We start from the raw sequence: 19,369 nt of genomic DNA on the forward strand, positions 1-19,369 counted from the left end.
AGACAAGTTTTCCTTTTGAAAGATTTACTTTTATCCTACATTTCCATTTGACATACTTAAACACTAATATTTCAATGATAGATTATGGTTTATAAAATTATGTTGCTTAATAACTAATGTTTTGACAGTATTTTTTCTTACTTTACATTTATATTTTTCAGTATTGTAACCTTAGAAACTGCTATACTGAAGTGCATCCATGTTAAAAGGAGAAGACTGTGAATGTAGTTTTCATGTAATAGAATTCTGAAAAAAATTAGTTCTGTTATTTGTTAATCATGAATTTTCCTAGTCTTAGTACAAAATTTAACAGCTAATTGACTAATAACTAAGAGAGAATTTATGGAGTTATTCTAAATTAGCAATTTGTCCTTGAATAATTTTAATACTAATTTTATGTTGTTATTAAACTAGTATTATGTATAAAGATATACACTGCAAATTTTTAAAAAATATGAACTGATTAATTGAATTGCACGTAGTGATGTGAGATTATTTCTTTTTAGGGATGATGTCATACGTGAAAGTAATGATCATATGGAACATACTTTGCGTACCCATGGTGATCCTTTCACTGTCCTTGATTCAAGAAGTGTCTTCTGAAGGTACTGTAACATATAACATTGAAGGGAGGGTGTCTAGGATATCTGACAAATACTAAGGATGCTTCAAATGCATCTTCATAAAAATACTAAGTTCTAGAACTTTATATTTATTCAGACAGGCATTATGATTCAGTTTTATCATCACTGAATATTTTCATAAATATATTTTGGTACAGCATGGTCCTCTTTTTGGAGGAAACAACACATAAATATGAATATAATACAAAATGTGTATGAACCTACTTCCTTTTCTGTAGACATATTCTACAGATCTTGTTGCCCTCGGACTGACATATTTAGCCCAAGTGATTTGTAGTATGATTCAAGGAAGAATCTAAAATTACAATATCCACATCATTTGGTTAAAAATATTTAAATACAACAGGCTCAGGGAAAGGAATGTCTATACTGTGCTAAGTGCTTTGCCATTAAATGCACTGTTATTAGCACCACCAAGGCCAATTTTGGCAATTATTTGTCTAAAACTACAGCTTTTTATTTACTCTCAAAGCTCTGTAATTGATTTCTAACTAAAGTAGCACTGTTATGAAGAAACAGAAGAACTTGCAGCCTGGGAAGTCCTGTGCTGTCACAGTTGTCAGGTAGCTATCAACTTGTTCTAGTGATAAGATTGTGTATTACTTGCTGGTAGAAAATAATATATTACTACTTGATAGGAGAAGACATAACATTTGTATATCTGAGCAGCTCATCAGGGCACAGCAGATGTCAGATTTGACCTGCAGGGCAGAGCAGTCTGACTCTGCACCCTCTATAGTTGATGAGAGCCTTCCCACTATTTTCAGCAGAAATCAAGACTCTTGCCAACAGCAACTAGAACCATTTAGGCATTTTCCTTAGAAGTAACTTCAAAACTTACAAGTCATAAACTTAAATAAATGAACCAAAAGGTGTTACTTTTTGGACTTAATTTCTTCCCATAAGGGAAGAAAGGTGCAATATATTGGGCACATATCCATAAAGGAAGATGTCTAGCTTCTCTTTTCAACTACTGTATTAAGAGCCCATTAACTCAAGTCCATTCACTTCTCCATTTATTCCCTAGTCCCACTTCATTATTTGTTAAGTAGTGGTAAGAAACATTATATCTAACTGCTGAAAATCACAATAGATATAATTATTTGTTATCCCATGGTCTTCCTTCGTACACACACACATGGAGTGTGCACTGTTAGAAATTGTCTTTGGTGTTGTGTTGTGTTACATGTTATTTCTTGTTATTTTCTTGTTGTTCCTCAATGTTTCAGCTGATTATCTAAACTCTGTTTTAGCTTGCTGATTGTTCAGCTTCTTTGTTTGTATTTAGGGGCACTTCACTTGTGGTCCCGCATGTTTCATTTCCAGAAGAAGCTGTTAGCGTGTTACGTTAGTAGTGATTTCACATAGGAAGGGGAGTTATTGCAGGGCGAATATCTGATCTGGCAGTAGAAGGTAACAAACCACTGCCGAGCTTGAATGCTTGCAGTTTGAAAGCAGACCTCCTGATATCTTGCTTAACAGCTGTAACCTGCACTATTTATTATTATTTAGCATTTTCCAACACTACAGCACTCTAGCAGTAAAGCCACTGTGGGATAAGCTTTTATGCTAGTCTGCTAATAAGTAATCTCCTAATCAACAGAAAGTACTTTATAGAAGATTGCAGGACTAGATCCCAACTGTTCCCAACCTCAGAGTTGATACCAAATTCCTCTCTGACCTCAGGGAAAAAAAAACTAATGTAGAGGGCAGGCAGATTTTGAAAACTGCCAATAAAAATGGCTCCAAGGACCTGTATTTATTATGACAGTGCTCACCAGTTTGCAAGCTAAACTGATTTTATTTGATTACTACAAAGAACATTACCAAAAGTAAAAATCAGTCAAACCTAACAGGTCTGTCAGGTACAGTTGTGCAGACGCACATCTATAATCATACGTAGGGTGAGTTAAGGTGGAGAATAAGTCTGCAAAACAATATAGTACCTGGCTGATACACTGCCTAAGTTAAATCTGCATGGGCTAGTTCGGATGCCAGAACTGCTGTGGTCATACTACTGAACCACTCCTCAGGGATTCATTAATCTTCAGGAGAAACAGGCTAAGTTAGCCTCAGCAGAACACCCCCTCTAACCTGAGTGTGTGCTGCTGGTCCTCAGGCTGGCTCAGAGCAGACCTCTGATCCGCACGCCTTCAGGAGGGGTTGCACCGGGCCCACAGTCTCTGCAAGACTGAGTGAAGAAATGGCATTCTGTAGAAAAAAAGATAAATCTTATTACTTCGCCATTCAGCATTTCCTTATGTACCATTTTGGTTTGGCAACGTTTACACCAGTGTTGTGTGATTTTAGATTTATCAAGCTGTACAGGGAGATGTGGGGAAGGGTATTCTAGAGAGCATGACTGCCACTGTGATTTTAACTGTCAACACTACATGGAGTGCTGCCCTGACTTCAAGAAATTCTGCACAGTGGGTAAGTTCCCAAAGACAGCCAGTTCCTATCTGCAAGACTTCCCCTCCCCTTTGCTCCAACTCCCTACCACACCAGTGTCTCTCCTCTGAATGCTTAAATGTCTCTTTTAGTTCACTGTGTCCTTGCTCTCCTCTCATACATGTATCGTTCTCCCCCTCAAAAACTCAGTGATAACCTCTTGCAAACCATTCAAAGAAAACTGTGCATCCACAGGTTATCACTGAGAATAGGATTTTGCTTTTCAGAAGAGCAGAGCTAGGCTAGAGGGGGGGAAATGGTTTACCTGCTGCTTGTTTTCTTCTCCTTAGTGCGTTTGTACTATATGTTTGTCTCTTATACAAAAAATGGGTAAAAGCAAATTCAGGGTTTACCAGGAAGAAATTTTGGGACATTCCAACTCAAATTTAAGAAGTGTGGAGGCTGTAGGGTCTACTCCAAAGTCAGAGGGTGTCCTTCCATGCATAGAAATTGACTCTGGATCAGAACCACATCAAGTTTGATGGAGAAGATGGTTGGATAAGTATTATTTTATATGCTTTATTTATGTGCAAAATTGTATAGCATAAATAAATACAGGTATTTCAAACTACTGAGAGTTAAAAAATATTTTCTCATGAATCACCAATGTAAAAAATATCAGTGATTTAGATAACTGCAGTTTGTTACACTACACTGTAGTTCTAGTAAGATTACAGGTGTTAAGATAAGACTTCTTAGATCCAGCAACACAGGCCGAGTGTTGTTCAAAATGCAGACACAGCACTCCCTAAAATGCCAATTCTGCTGCTTTGACACACACACTGGAAACAATTGCACTTCGGTCTTCCCCATCCTGATTTTGATTTGTGAGGGGACATCATAGCTGAAAGTACATACCGAGTTATTTTAATTATGTAGGCTATTTATTTATTGTGGACCAATTTCTAAAGTTATTTTGGCATCAACATAACATTTAATAAAATGTTTAAGGCTAGAGGAAGTCTTCCCTGTTCTACCCTAAATCACTGAATTCATGCAAGCACAGTAGGTGCCATACTTAAAGCATGCAGGCAGTCTGACTAAGGACTGTTGCCCAGTTAGTGTGTAATCGATGCTGCCTAAATTAGAGAAATGCCAGACATTGTTTATGAATAAAAACTGCCCTAACATCATAAAATAAAAACAATTCTCACCTGTGTATGTGGGATGAATCCTCTGGCATCAACAGACTCACTCCACATCCACACTGGTCAAAAGATGTTCAGAATCTGCCTATACAGTTATCTTAATTTTGTTAGACAGTGATTTAATTGTAAAATATGATTTTATGCCCTGTGTGCGACAAAGACAATGACTTCAATAGAGACTTATGTACAGAAAAGATACGGGACAAGAATAACAGGTCATACGGCAAATTCTGGAAATACCAAGTGATAGCTAATTGTTGGCTCAATTCTGAGAGATACTAAGCATCCTCAAAAAATATCCACTTCAGGTCTAACATAATCACTTCAATTTAACAGTTAACTAAGTACCTATTAAAGGTACTACTGAATGTTAATAAATATTACATTGTAATGTGATGTAAATGTTCAGGTTCAAATTTTGTCCTTGAAAAATACAGCATGCGTATTTTGCTGAAGTCTGTAACAGCTGTGCACACACTTTCCCAAACAATTCGGTAATTTTTTGATATGAAACAGAAGTACTGTAGTGACTGAAGTTGTCAGAAGTTAACCAGTAATGCAACATTAAAAGCATGTGGTTATTAATCATGTCAAAACATGGTAGATACTCCTTTAGTACTATAAATTTAGGAACTGTATTAAATAGACTGAGATAACATTTCAAAAATAGTCACTCTGTGTAACTTCGTTAACTCATTCACACAATTAAGTTGCAGTATTTGCCCAGAGACATCAGGTACACTTGGTCATGACATATTTAGGGAAATTACTTTTCAGAAATGCTCTGGTAGACACATCACTCTTGATACAAAGTAGTACCCTAATGAATACCTTTTTGAAAAACCCAACCCAGAATTTAAATACTATTCTTGAGATAACTGCTATTTGATTAGGGAAATGGAAACCTTCTATGATGGGACCTAGCTAAAGTGAATGCTGAGGTCACATTTTATTCCACTATAAATTCTAAATGGTCTCAATACACTGCAATGGCAAAGTGCAGTTCTGGTTGTATGGCCTGATCTAAACCGCACAATTACACAAACGAGTTCTGGATCAGACCAGAATAACCACCCGATTTTATGAAGCTGTTCTTTACATCAGCTTAAGCAAATGACTTCACTGTAGAAAGGTCCCAGTGTTAAATGTGAGCTAGCCAAAAATACTAATGCTCTTGTTCTGCCTTATGCAGCACTCTCCTGCAAAGGACGTTGCTTTGAAGCCTTTGAAAGAGGAAGAGAGTGTGACTGTGACGTAGACTGTGAAAGATATGGCAAATGTTGCCCAGACTACACAGAACACTGTAAAGAGGGTAAGAAATTTCTTTATCACTATTTTTTTCATAGATATATTTAAACAGAGATGCTTTGCATTATCGTAAAACATTAACCGTGCAGGCTTCTTAGAACACAAGAAGTTAGCTACTGAACAAAAAAAACAAAACAAAACCAACAAAATCTGATTTCAAATATAAATTGGCCATTTTCTCAAGCATGAACACTTTATGGACACATACTAGTAGATAAACTGGAAGCCATCACAAAGATACAAATTCTGAGGGTAAAGTTTTATTTTGCATTAGCCTCTTTTGGCACTAGCTGTATTCTAATTTACTATCAGAATTGTCACCCAGAATAATACATGTAAGGCCACATTTTGCACATGCACTTCCACTCATGCTACTTAAGTTACATCAATAATAGGATTCAAGGACAGAAGCTGGGGGGAATGAATGACATTTTGCAGTAAAAAGCCTAGTTCATCTTACAAAAAAAAGTAGTAATGAAGGAAGGTCCAACTCTCTTAAATTCCCCACCCATCCAAAAGTGGAGAATACCTACTCCATGCACTGAGATAGCACTACTTGCTTTGGGTTACTGCAGTCACTGGCAGCATAGATTGAGAGATGTCCTAGGTCCTCCCCACCTCGAATCCAAAATGGGAAGACCAGCCCAACACAGAAACCCATCCTCTGGGGCAAGAGGGAGGAATTGCAGGATCTGCCTGGTTAGAAGTGGTTACACATTCACACTGCAGCAAAAGGAATTTTAAGAAGATGCACATCTAACCTCTAGGCTGCAAATTCAGTTCAGGGAAGAATTACAGTGACCTACAGTCACTTTTGTTTATTCTGTCTTTCACTACAGAACCTGATGGGGTTTTGTTACTTGAGCACAAAGGCACAGACCTGGAGGTGCGGTTTCACCTTCATGTAGCTTTAATGACACTAGCAGTGGAATTCTAGTCTAGAAAACACTAACAGAATATCTTTAATTTCATCATGTCCTTAAACTTTCTGGTACTTACGGACCTAAATTCATTCCTGTGAACTTGGCAAATATGGCTTGGCACCGGGTTGCTGCATTCACAGACCAGACAACTTCCAAGGCAGCCAATTTCCAAAGAGTGCACTTTAAAAAACAAGATGAGTTACAGATTATCATTTGGTTCACTTTACCAAACCACTCCCAGTCCCCAAATGCTGGTATAGCCGCTTGGTTTTGTCACTCAGTTGCACAGTATTTTATATTGAAATAGACTCTGTATTCAGCAATTTTTGACTGGATGTCTAGAGGAGGATAAACATCTTGGAAGTGTCTTGAGGTGAATTTGCTGCCTTTGAGGTTGCTTAACACCTCCCCCTTTCTGCAGAGTTTGACATGCATGAATGCTCACAAAAGAAGCCGTTTCACTTGTTCTTCAGTTCAAATATAATGAAAATTTAACCAACTGCTCCTCATCTTAAGAGTTTCTTCCAGTATTTTAATTACTTAGCTTTGCTATTAATTTTTGTAAAAAAAAAACAACTATCAAAAAATCCCCCAAACCCAAACTACCACTGTACTCAGTATTTTGGTATTTTTGCTATGTGTGAGAACTGAGAAACCTGTTAAACCTCTTGGAATAATTTTGCTGTTTCTGCATCTCCTGAACACTTTGCTCTGTACAGTGAAGCTAAGTTTACAATGTATATCTAGAGAGCATTTTTATCTTTCCTATCCTCCAGAAGCCCTATATCCCCTGAATACACACACACACACACAGAGTTAAGGACTGATCAAACATTTTTGCCTCCACTACTGACTCTGAAAGCTGATTCAGCTCCCAAAGTGATTTTATTCAACAATTACAATTTCTCTCTCTTTCTCAATAAAAGCTTCAGGGTATAGTCCAACACCCAACCTTACTTGCTTTGAGTACTAGCTTGCTATGAAGGTAAATCCTTTGATACCATGGTCGTCACCTTATGAGACAAAAATGCCGCTCCTTTTGTAAAAAGCTTATTACACATACCTATGGCAGTTACCAGCTCATTTAGTTGAATAAAAAAAAATTCTGCATGTTCACTGAGCTCCATCATGCTTTTTTCACCACTAACAAGATCCTTCTACAAGGCTATGCTAGTGGGAAGAGATGGTCTCACTTCCAATTGTACCATTTGACCCAACAATTAATTTAAAAATATTTTCTGGCTCTTACTGGATGCAAGTGAAATCCCATGCAATCTTCAGAGTTGGAAATTCTGCACACAAACCTCCAGTTTCTCCTAAAACTCAGCCTACTAGATGTTAGCTTAATACTTAGACCTTGCATTGTTTCTTTGGTCCACGCCTGCTTTGTAGGTCCTGTCTCTTTCAAGGACACTATTGCTTTTAAGATGTCCCTCCAAAATGATCACTTGTGTAGAATTATCGTGCCTGAAGAACTACAATATAACTAAATCTTCAGGAGATTGTCAAAGTAAATGCTTGGCTAATATGATAGCTCCCAGAGATCCACTATAGTGAGTCAGTCCCAAGTCATCTGTAGTCAAAAAAAAAAAGCTGACAAAAAAAATTAAGACAGATTTTCAGAACGCAGAACTCCACTCAGAATTCATCTTTTCCCCACCTCAAAATTGCCATTAGCAAAGAATGCCTCACCTCAAACTTCTTGGAAAAACATTTCTCCTATCTGTGATGAAACACTTAAGGATCCAAAGGGTATTTTTGCCCTTTTCCCCTGAATAAGGCTATAAAGAATCCTATAGGTAGGAAGAAACTTAGATTTATATGGAAGATGGTCACTGAAATTTTGTAATCACTTTCTTCTTATACAGTTGACACCCAGCACCTATAAAGAAAAATGCTCCCATTAACAGATTATTTTATTTCTTTCAGCACACACAGAAAAGGCATCACCAAAAACTCCTCCAGCAAACAAATCAGCATCTAAAAGGTCATCCAAAAATGAGGAAAAGAAGCCAGAGGAAATAACGCAGCCCCATGAAGTTATGGAAGGTAGGAAAGTATATGAATGAAACAGGATGGGTGTTACCTGAAGGAACATTAAAGACCATTTTCCTGCTCTGGAAATAGAAAGCCTATGTGAGACATTACCAGACAGTTACCAAGCTTGGAACCACTCAGTTTATAAACTAATTACCTCACCTAGACCTCAGGATACTGACTTTGGAGAGTTCACTTAGCACAGATGTTAAAGTGTGGTGATGTCTCCTGCGTCCCTATTGGATTTTCACACACATCTTCCAAAAATACGTTACACACCATTGTCAGTTTTGGACAAACTCCACTGCTGAAACAGGAAGGGTGCTGTATTTTGGGACAGTGATGAATTGGCAGGACCAAGACAGGAAAATCTCCTAGCAGGTTTCTCTAGCTTTAATCAAGCCAGGCCTCATGCAGCTTCAGAAACACATAATTTATTTTTTCTGAATGGAAAATATGTTGCTTTCTTTGATATTCTGTTCCAGCATTTTAAGTGATAACTCAGGAGATCAGTTTGAACTTGAAACCTGAAGTAACAAGAATGAAATAAGACTAGAAATCAATTTTGGCCAACATTTTAACACCTACCTTTTTTTTTTTTTTTTTTAATTTTAGATTTGGAGTGCTTGCCTTTCTGCTGTGGCAATTTCCTATTAGAAAAAAATCGATATAGGGGGTTAAATGAAATAAAATTAAGGAAATACAAATAACTATTGACAGGATCCCACTTGGCTTATGGTATTTCAGACACATTGGGTGGGAGGAAAACCTGTTCTGTAACACTCAGCTCATACCACACTGTTTCTACAATATATTTACACAGGGATTATTTCTCACACTGCAGTATTGTAAGTTCTTCCATTCTGCTGGGAGACACACAGCATCAGTGCTGCTGAGAGTCATCAGGCCATGACCATCAGCAGTAGCTCAGATCTTTTTATATTTTTAGATTTGTTCAAAAGCTGAACATGGCCCCAAACCACATGATGCTGCACTTGTTTTTTTCAGGTTTTCAAGAAACAAATGCTTATTCAGTTGTAACAGTAGACAGCAACACAGCAGGAATCCTAGAAAACAAAACAAAACCTATGTGAAAACAGAACTAAAGGCAAAACTTCAGAGAGATAATACTTAGAGATTAAACTGCAGAAGCATTTACTGTTGCTTTCTACTGAATATAGCTATATTAACAATTTGACTCAAGTCAATGTAAGTATACATACAAGTAAAGAGAGTCTTAAAGCTGTAAATAACAAAGAGGAAAACCATCTGAGATATAAAGATACAGTAGGAGATGCAGTCAGGTGTCTGTATTCAGAAAGTTTCTTTTCTTCCCATTTCCCTACCTCTCTCCTTAAAGCCCAGATCACCACTGCAGACCATTTTACAGTTAAGGTCAGAGTAATAAATCAAAAGAACAGACTGAGAAGGGAAGTGTCTTATTAGAAGGACTATATTTTATAGCGTGGTTCCCCTTCCATGAAAAAGGATGGAAACACCAGGTGGCCTCACCTACAAACACCAAACCAAAACCCACAATGCTGCACTCAGAGTTGCGACAGCTGAGCCAAAAGGAGTACTTAAAACTTAGCTAAGCTGCTGCAAAGTCCTATGCAGACAAAAGGAATTCACATTTAACCCAATCCAAGTTAGTTTTGCTCTTCTAAATTATTTATCTTTTGACAGTTACCTAAGTCCATAAACTGGCATTTTACTTAGGTTTCCACATACCCTTTTTTTTCACCAGTATAAATAAATGTTTCGACCACTTTAAAGCTAATTAAGTGCAATTTTACACAGAAAGCTTTTAGAGCAAAGACCATAAAAACAACTATTGCTATTCAAAAGATAAGCAGCTCTTTCTAATTGGTATGATAAATTAATATGCAATTGGTGCATGCACTGCAATTCCAATGTCTTAATTTAATATATATTTGTTTTCTCATAGATAATGGCAGTGGACTGGAAAATAAAGCGACCAGTCCTGCTCCAACTACAAAACACCCTGATACAACCACAACAATCAAAGCAACTACATCAGGTCCAAAACCCACTTTACCGCCTACTACAAGTACTACCATAAAAGCAACAACTACCAAAGAGACCACAATGGGTCAGAAAGATGCCCCTGCGACAACAGCAGCACCAACAACCAACACAGACTCTCCCACCACCCAGAAGCCTGAAGACACAAATCCTGAAGCCACAGAGGCACCATTGACAGAGGCAGACTATCCTACCACCGCTAAGGTTGAAGATATGACTGCTGAGGCCACAGAGGAACCGATGACCGAAGCAGACTCTCCCACCACACCCAAAGCAGAAGGCACAACCCCTGAAGCCACAGAGGCGCCAACAACAAAGGCACACTCTCCCACAACTCCTAAGGTTGAAGATATGACCCCTGAGGCCACAAAGGAACTGATGACTGAAGCAGACTCCCCCACCACCCCCAAACCTGAAGAAACAACCCCTGAAGACACAAAGGTGCCAACAACCAAGGCAGACTCTCCCACCACCCCCAAACCTGAAGACACAACCCCTGAAGCCACAGAGGCACCAACGACCAAGGCAGACTCTCCCACCACCCCCAAGCCTGAAGAGACAACCCCAGAGGCACCAACGAATGAGGCAGACTCTCCCACCACCCCCAAACCTGAAGAAACAACCCCTGAAGCCACAGAGGCACCAACAACAAAGGCACACTCTCCCACCACACAAAAACCTGAAGACACAACCCCAGAGGCACTAACGACCGAGGCAGACTCTCCCACCACCCCCAAACCTGAAGACACAACCCCCGAGGCACCAACGACCAAGGCAGACTCTCCCACCACCCCCAAACCTGAAGACACAACCCCTGAAGCCACAGAGGCACCAACAACCAAGGCAGACTCTCCCACCACCCCCAAACCTGAAGACACAACCCCTGAAGCCACAGAGGCACCAACAACCAAGGCAGACTCTCCCACCACCCCCAAACCTGAAGACACAACCCCTGAAGCCACAGAGGCACCAACGACCAAGGCAGACTCTTCCACCACCCCAAAAGCTGAAGACACAACCCCTGAAGCCACAGAGGCACCAACGACCAAGGCAGACTCTCCCACCACCCCAAAAGCTGAAGACACAACCCCTGAAGCCACAGAGGCGCCAACGACCAAGGCAGACTCTCCCACCACCCCAAAAGCTGAAGACACAACCCCTGAAGCCACAGAGGCACCAACGAGCAAGGCAGACTCTCCCACCACCCCCAAACCTGAAGAGACAACCCCTGAAGCCACAGAGGCATCACTGACAGAGGCAGACTCTCCCACCACCCCAAAAGCTGAAGACACAACCCCAGAGGCCACAGAGGCATCACTGACAGAGGCAGACTCTCCCACCACTCCGAAACCTGAAGACACAACCCCAGAGGCACCAACAACCAAGGCAGACTCTCCCACCACCCCCAAGCCTGAAGAGACAACCCCTGAAGCCACAGAGGCACCAATGACCAAGGCAGACTCTCCCACCACCCCAAAAGCTGAAGACACAACCCCAGAGGCCACAGAGGCATCACTGACAGAGGCAGACTCTCCCACCACTCCGAAACCTGAAGACACAACCCCAGAGGCACCAACAACCAAGGCAGACTCTCCCACCACCCCCAAACCTGAAGACACAACCCCAGAGGCACCAACAACCAAGGCAGACTCTCCCACCACCCCCAAACCTGAAGACACAACCCCTGAAGCCACAGAGGCGCCAACGACCAAGGCAGACTCTCCCACCACCCCCAAACCTGAAGAGACAACCCCTGAAGCCACAGAGGCACCAACGACCAAGCCTGTGACTCCCACCACTCCGACACCTGAAGACAGAACCCCAGAGGCCACAGAGGCATCACTGACAGAGGCAGACTCTCCCACCACCCCAAAAGCTGAAGACACAACCCCAGAGGCACCAACAACCAAGGCAGACTCTCCCACCACCCCCAAACCTGAAGACACAACCCCAGAGGCACCAACAACCAAGGCAGACTCTCCCACCACCCTGAAACCTGAAGACACAACCCCAGAGGCACCAACAACCAAGGCAGACTCTCCCACCACCCTGAAACCTGAAGACACAACCCCTGAAGCCACAGAGGCACCAACGACCAAGCCTGTGACTCCCACCACCCCAAAAGCTGAGGAGACAACCCTGGGCGCCACAGAGGCACCAATGACCAAGGCAGACTCTCCCACCACCCCCAAACCTGAAGACACAACCCCAGAGGCACCAACGACCAAGGCTGACTCCCCCACAACCCCAAAAGCAGAAGACACAACCCCAGAGGCCACAGAGGCACCAATGACCAACGCTGACTCTCCTACCCCCCCTAAACCTGAAGACACAACCCCGGAGGCTCCAACCACCAAGGTAGACTCTCCCACTACCCCTAAACTGGAGGAGGCAGAGGCAGACTCTCCCAACACCCCTGAGGTTAAGGGGACTACCCCTGCAGCTACTGAGGCTGACACCACTGCCATACAGAAAACAACACCTCTTGAAATGACAACTACTGTCCCTGGATTAGTAACAACTGCTAAAAAAGACACAACCACTCAAAGCCGTGAGGTGGTCACAACTAGGAAGGAAACACCCATACCTGAAGCAGACACGACAGTTTCAGAAACAATAGCAGAGAAGAAAATTACAACTGCACCCAAAGTAGCAACCAGCACAACTGCAAAAGACACAACTACAGCAGTAGAAAGGATAGTGGTGACTGCAGCTAGGACTACTGAGATTGTAAGAATACCGGACAAAAAAGACAAAACAACAGCTAAAACTGTTACTACTCCTATAACCAAAGAGACAACAACTAAAATAGAAATAACCACCGTGAACAAAGACATAACTACACCCAAGAAAGACAAAACTACTGTCCTTAAAGACATTTTAACAACAAAAAGTAGGAAATACACAACTACTGTAACTACAGTTATAACAGCTAAACCAGATGACTCTCCTAAAGTTAAGGATGATATTCCCAATACAACTTCTACAGCCAAGGAAGCTGTCACTACAGGAGCTGAATCAGAAGCAACTACTGCAGACAAAAAGACTACAACAACGGCTGCAGAAAAAGAAGCAAGCCCAGCTAAACAAGACAAGACTCCCATACCAAAAGAGACTTTAACAGCTAAAAAAGAAGAAAACCCTGTGGGAACAGCAACTGTAACAACAGCAGCCACAGCAGCTACAACTCCATTGCCCAAGCCCACTGTGTTGGCAACAACTGACAAAACAGATTCAACTCCTAAACCCAGGGAGATTGTAACAACAAATAATAGAAACACAACTATGGAAACTAAGCAGACTGTAACAGCAGCAGCTAAAGAGAGCACAAGTAGTATTTGTGTTGTAGAGACAACAACAGCTGGTAAAGACATAACAACCATCAAAAAAACTAGCATCACACCTGAAAAAGAAATGGGAGATGACACTGAAAAGGCCCCTACTATTGACAAAGGAGGGGAAACTACAGTTACCAAACAGACCACTACAAGAGATAAAAAAGACACCATAGAAGAAATGCTTATTGTTTCTAAAGGGACATCCAAGCCAACTATACATTTCCAGGAGGTTACTGACACGAGAGATGAGCCTCATCCAGCTGACCCTGAAACTCTGCCAATAAAAGAGGAACCCGACACAAACAACAAGCCTTTAATACAAACTGTGGACTTGCCAATTCTAACTGGAGAAACACAAGGTAATTGCATTCCAGTAGGTACAAAAGCACCAATAACTCCACCAGAGAGCACAACAAAACATGAGAGTAAAGCACATGCAAGACCTTTCTATCTAGTGCCACAAGAACATGGCACTCCTGTCCCGATGGTCAACCATAACCACGGTGCTACAGCTGCCAGCATCCTGAATACTGGTACCTCGGTTTTCAATTGTGTTGTTAATGAAATTCTCCATGTACTTTAGAGAATGATCTTGTTTCAGTAATTGGTTTCAGTAATTGGTCCTGCTGAAAAATGTTTGCTTTAGAGGTACTACCCACTTAGGTACTGTAGAAGATGCAAACAGAAAAAAGTCAATGAAAAAGAAGATAAATTTCTAAGTCCCATGAAAACATTGCTAGGGAGGAAAACATTGCTGAATATCCACTGTTACTCATGGTACCTAACCTAGCATTTTGTAGTCACATACAAAAAATGTCACATAAGATAGACAAGAAGTCTCTTCCTTGTATTCTCTTTCCTCTGTGCTTTTTGCCACAATGTTTTTCATGTCCTCACTATTTATTTTAATCAGATATAGCCCGCAGGTTCTTGGGCATTTTTTTTTTTTTCAATCATATACTGACAGATATTTCAGAGAGAAAAAAAAAATATGTTTTTTAGATGGGAAATACTTGGAGTTTTGTCCAAAACAGGTTCATCCTTCCTTTATATTTAACTGAAAATAAATGTAAATGCTTTTTTTAAGAAATGAGGAGGGGGAAGTGAACCCACTAGCGTAGCTTGGAGAAACATCAAGTAAACATCCCAGAGTATGAAGAAATTAAATGAGGGATGTAGCATACAATGCATTTATAGGTCTTTTTCTGAATTACAAGTACTTAGGTAAGCAATAAACAAAGATATACCTAGTCATGTAAATGGCTGGTCTTGCACTCCTGGGATCAAAACACGAGAGTCAAACTCTCCAAGAATGTATCTCAAATGAGTAATTAAACCCTTTGCATGAGAAGTGCCAGGCAGACGCCTGAATGGCAGAGAGCCCCCGCCATCACCTGGCACAAGCGATCACATTTAACAGCCATAGTGCTACTGGCGGTGGGCTGGGGAGGTAACGCCATTTTTTGTGAATGTTAAACAAACCCGAGCCACTGTGTTTTGCAGAGAAAGACCTGTGCAGCGGGAAGCCGGCAGATGGCATGGTGGCCCTGCCGAACGGCACTCTGGCCGTCTTCCGAGGTAGGTAGGTCGGCCGGCCGGCCCCGGCCCTCCTCCTGCCCTGCCGCCCTCACCTGCTCCGGCCCGGCCCCAACCCCCCGGAGACCCTTCAGCGCTCCGAGGCCCTCACGAAGCGACGCCTGAGCCCGGTGGCCTTCCCCCCCCTCTGCGCCGCGCACCCGAGGGCAGGAGGGACGATCCTCGCTTCTAGCGCCTTCCTCCCTGCATCCTTCTGTCTGTCTGTCCGTCCATCCGTCGGTCCACACGCGTTTCATTGTGTCTCCTCCCACCGCGCAGGTCACTACTACTGGCTGCTGAACGGCAGGAGCCGGCCGACCACCAGCCCCCGCCGAATCAGCGACGGCTGGGGCATCCCGTCCCCCATCGACGCCGTCTTCTCCAGGTGCAACTGCGATGGCAAGACCTTCTTCATCAAGGTGGGGAGCGAGCGCGGCGGGAGGCAGCCGAGAGGGTGCGAGGGGCAGCTCAGCTGGAGGGAGGGCGCAGGTTTTGAAAGGCAGCCCCGCCGAAGAGGAGCCTTGCCGTGCTCTGGGGCCGTGTTGCTCATTTTATAGAGAAAACGGCGTTTTCCAACAGCGCGGTGGGTTTGAAACTCTGTGGGTGAAGTTCAGTGTCTCTTCCCCAGCTCCCCCCTCTCGTCTGCCTTAAGATGGTGCTTATCAGGGAAAACCTCAGTTCAGTGGGTTTTTCCCCTGTAATTGGCTAGGAGACAAAGCCTTGGCAGAGTAACAGATCCTACATATGAGCCACACTTCAAAAAAAAAAATCCAACTCTTTAAAATACGGGTATTTCATGGTGTCCTTTCCCTTGCCCAAACATGGCCTAAGTTTGTTCCTAATACATTTCCCTTCCTGAAAGAAGATTATTAAATGCACACACCTCATTACAGACATTATATGGTTATTTCCCAATTAATCATTCAGTCCTGGAATTCAAGCAGCTTTTTCTATGTGTGAGAACTTACAGATTTAGAAAGCAAACCGCTTTGTTCGGTAACCGCTCTTAACAGTTCATTTCTAAGATATTCTATCCCTACTCAAAGGCAGTGTTAAAAGATTGCAGGTGTTTTACGAAGTTGTAATATTTTTTTCCTGTTTTTAATGGATGTAGGAGTGGTTCCAGTCAGTTTTACAATGTAGTTATCAAAATGCTAGTGTTATGATTATTTTTCACATCTGTGTCGAAGCTCAATTACCAAGAATGAATTTCCTCTAAATGTCCTTTTTTCCTTAAATCATTAGGGTCCCCAATACTGGCGTTTCACTAATGGTGTTATGGATAAAGGCTATCCCAAACCTCTTGCAAACGGATTTGCAGGCCTACGTGGGAAAATAGTAGCAACCCTCCCCGTGGCAAGATACAACAACAGACCAGAATCTGTTTATTTTATCAAAAAAGGTACATCTCATATTTCAGAAGTTCACAGATGATCAAAATGTTCTTGAATTGCCTTAGGAATAAAACACTGTTTCTCTTGAGTGAAAGATGTATTTCTTTCAAAAAACAGAAAAGTAAGTGATGTCAGAGCATGCTAGGTGGTCAAAAAATAGTTGGAAGCCTTAAAAATTTGTGTTCATACTTGCAGATCTTTTAAGTGCATTTTAAAATTGACAGGACTGTAAGGGACAGAATCCAGCATTGTAGGAGACAAACATTAAAATAAGTTTTATGTGGTGGTAAAACTATTTTGGTCTCAAGTTAATTACAGAAGGGAAGGCTTTAATCTTACTAGTTCATGACTATGTATGGCAATCTCCCTCCCTATTTCATATTTTAAATTAATGTAATTTCCTTATATGAATGATGTACTGCCAACATAAGAATTGCTATCTGAATTTAAAAAGCAGAGGTTAACAAAACACAAATCCTTTTCTGGACTCTAGCCCTCCTCTCATGCAGCCTAAAATGATGGTCTTACCGTCTCCTTGATAAATCGGAATGATGGCAACAAAAACAGTTCCCCTGGAATTGTACTTAGAACAGTAACTGCAATGAGCCTGCAGGAGGCATCATTACATCTAGAAACACATGTTGGGTTTAGGGAGCAAGGCTTTATCTCAAAATGTAGGAACAGATACAAAAAGCTGAAGGCTGCCAGTTGTAGATGTATTAAAATGATGCTATTGTTCTCCTGCATGTAAGATGGATATCAATGACATTTTCATATCTGATCTAGCTGGTGGTTTGGTGGTTGTTTTTTTTTAACCAAATGAAACAAATGTCTATTTTAGATGGCAATATGCAACAGTATGTGTACAAACAAGAACCAGCCAAGAAGTGTCAAAGAAGAACCCAGGTTACCATAAGATACCCACCTTATGTCCCAAGACTTGTAATAAGGAGACGCTTTCAACGTGCAGTAAGAATGCCAACCGTTATTCAGACTGTTAGAATCAACCCGTATCCATCTGGTAACTTATGTTTATTAAGTTTCTTTTATACAACCATTTTACTCTTAGTAGTTTCTGAAACACAACATTCTGTTCCATTTTTTTAAAATATAGTACTTTTAAAGTTTTTTAATCCAACAGATCTCGCTTACTGTAGATTATACAAGCAAATGATAGCTTACAGCAGACACACTGTGACACCTCCTAAGTGAAGTTTTCTTTTGCTTGCAGGAGTTTTGCATGAGGAAATCAAAATGACTGCCTACTGGAGAGGGCTCCCGAAAGTTATTCATTCAACTGTATCACTACCCAACTACAATAAGCCAGATGGCTACGATTATTATGCCTTCTCTTACAGTAAGTTAAAGCTAATACAAGTTACTATGTATCTCAAAAAACTAGGGGATGGGGAAGAAAGAAGCCCATGTATCTCTCAGCTTTCCAAAGCATGAAGGTTACCACTTGTGGTTCTGCAAGACTGATTTTAAGAACTACTAAAAAGTCCTGAGAATTAAATTGTTGCCTGTCATCAAGAGATGTTTCTATTAAAAAAAAAATAATCAATAGTTATAGGACAACTAGCAGCAGCCAGGTACAATGATTCAAACTAGCCAGTTGCAGAAAGCATTGCTGTAAGAGTTCAGGCTTATAAAGTGACAAAAAACCTGACACTTAAATGCAGAATTGTATTAATGATAGATTGAAATCCTTTGGCCACTATACATCGATAGTTTTTTCACTGGCTTCCATGGAACTATGTTTCTGACAAAACAAAAACAGGAGGGACAAGGACCATTTTGTTTTACAGGAAAAAATTATTTATGATTCCAGATTAGGTAGATCCTTTCCCTCTAGTCAGGATCATGTAAAAGCATTCCTCAGAATTTTCTGGATGATTCAGAAAAAAAAAGCTCTAAGAACTAGCCATATCCACATACAGGATATTAAAGTAAGTCTCTACCGGTATGATCTAATTTCTAACCTTAACATAGGCCAATTCACACTCATGGACCACAGAGTTCCCACTGTAGACAGTGCAGGATTGTTTTGTTTCCAGTTCATTTGATTTCCAAATTCTTAAGACTATTTCTTGTGTTCTAGCAGTATAAGGTTATTCTTCCCTACTCCCTGTTCTTGGGACAGATTTAATTACTAGCAGTACTGTAAAACTTAGCTAAACACAAAGGACATGTAAAAAAGTTGAGGACAGAAATTCATTGTTAGCACCTCTCAACTCCATATATGTACGTGGAATGAAAAATCTGTTACTCTTGCCTAAATGAAATTAAAGGAAGGTTTTAACTTCAAGATTCTTTCCGTGTACTAAATGTAGTTTCTGGAATTTAATTCTGACATACCTTCTTTTCAGATCGGTACTACAGTTTGGATGTTGGCAGAAGAATAGCAAGACCTGTTACCGCTCTCACAGGAAAGACTGTATCCAAAGACTGGTACAACTGTCCTAGCAAGTGATGCATAGTAGAGGATTTTAAAAAAAGATGCCA

At 41.0% G+C, this 19,369-nt stretch overlaps 1 protein-coding gene across 1 annotated transcript; it reads left to right on the forward strand.

The window, feature by feature from the left end:
• Positions 1–508: 508 nt before the first annotated feature.
• Positions 509–19,368, forward strand: PRG4 (proteoglycan 4). The gene is made up of 11 exons (XM_052800364.1): positions 509–605; positions 2,955–3,077; positions 5,436–5,555; positions 8,404–8,523; positions 10,460–14,254; positions 15,399–15,473; positions 15,750–15,889; positions 16,716–16,872; positions 17,706–17,885; positions 18,096–18,221; positions 19,234–19,368. The coding sequence occupies exons 1-11, from the start codon at positions 509–511 to the stop codon at positions 19,335–19,337; spliced, it is 5,037 nt and encodes a 1,678-aa protein (XP_052656324.1). The 3' UTR covers positions 19,338–19,368.
• The last annotated feature ends 1 nt before the right edge of the window (position 19,369 follows it).

This window comes from Harpia harpyja, chromosome 11 (genome assembly GCF_026419915.1).
Source record: "Harpia harpyja isolate bHarHar1 chromosome 11, bHarHar1 primary haplotype, whole genome shotgun sequence".
Taxonomy (NCBI): domain Eukaryota; kingdom Metazoa; phylum Chordata; class Aves; order Accipitriformes; family Accipitridae; genus Harpia; species Harpia harpyja.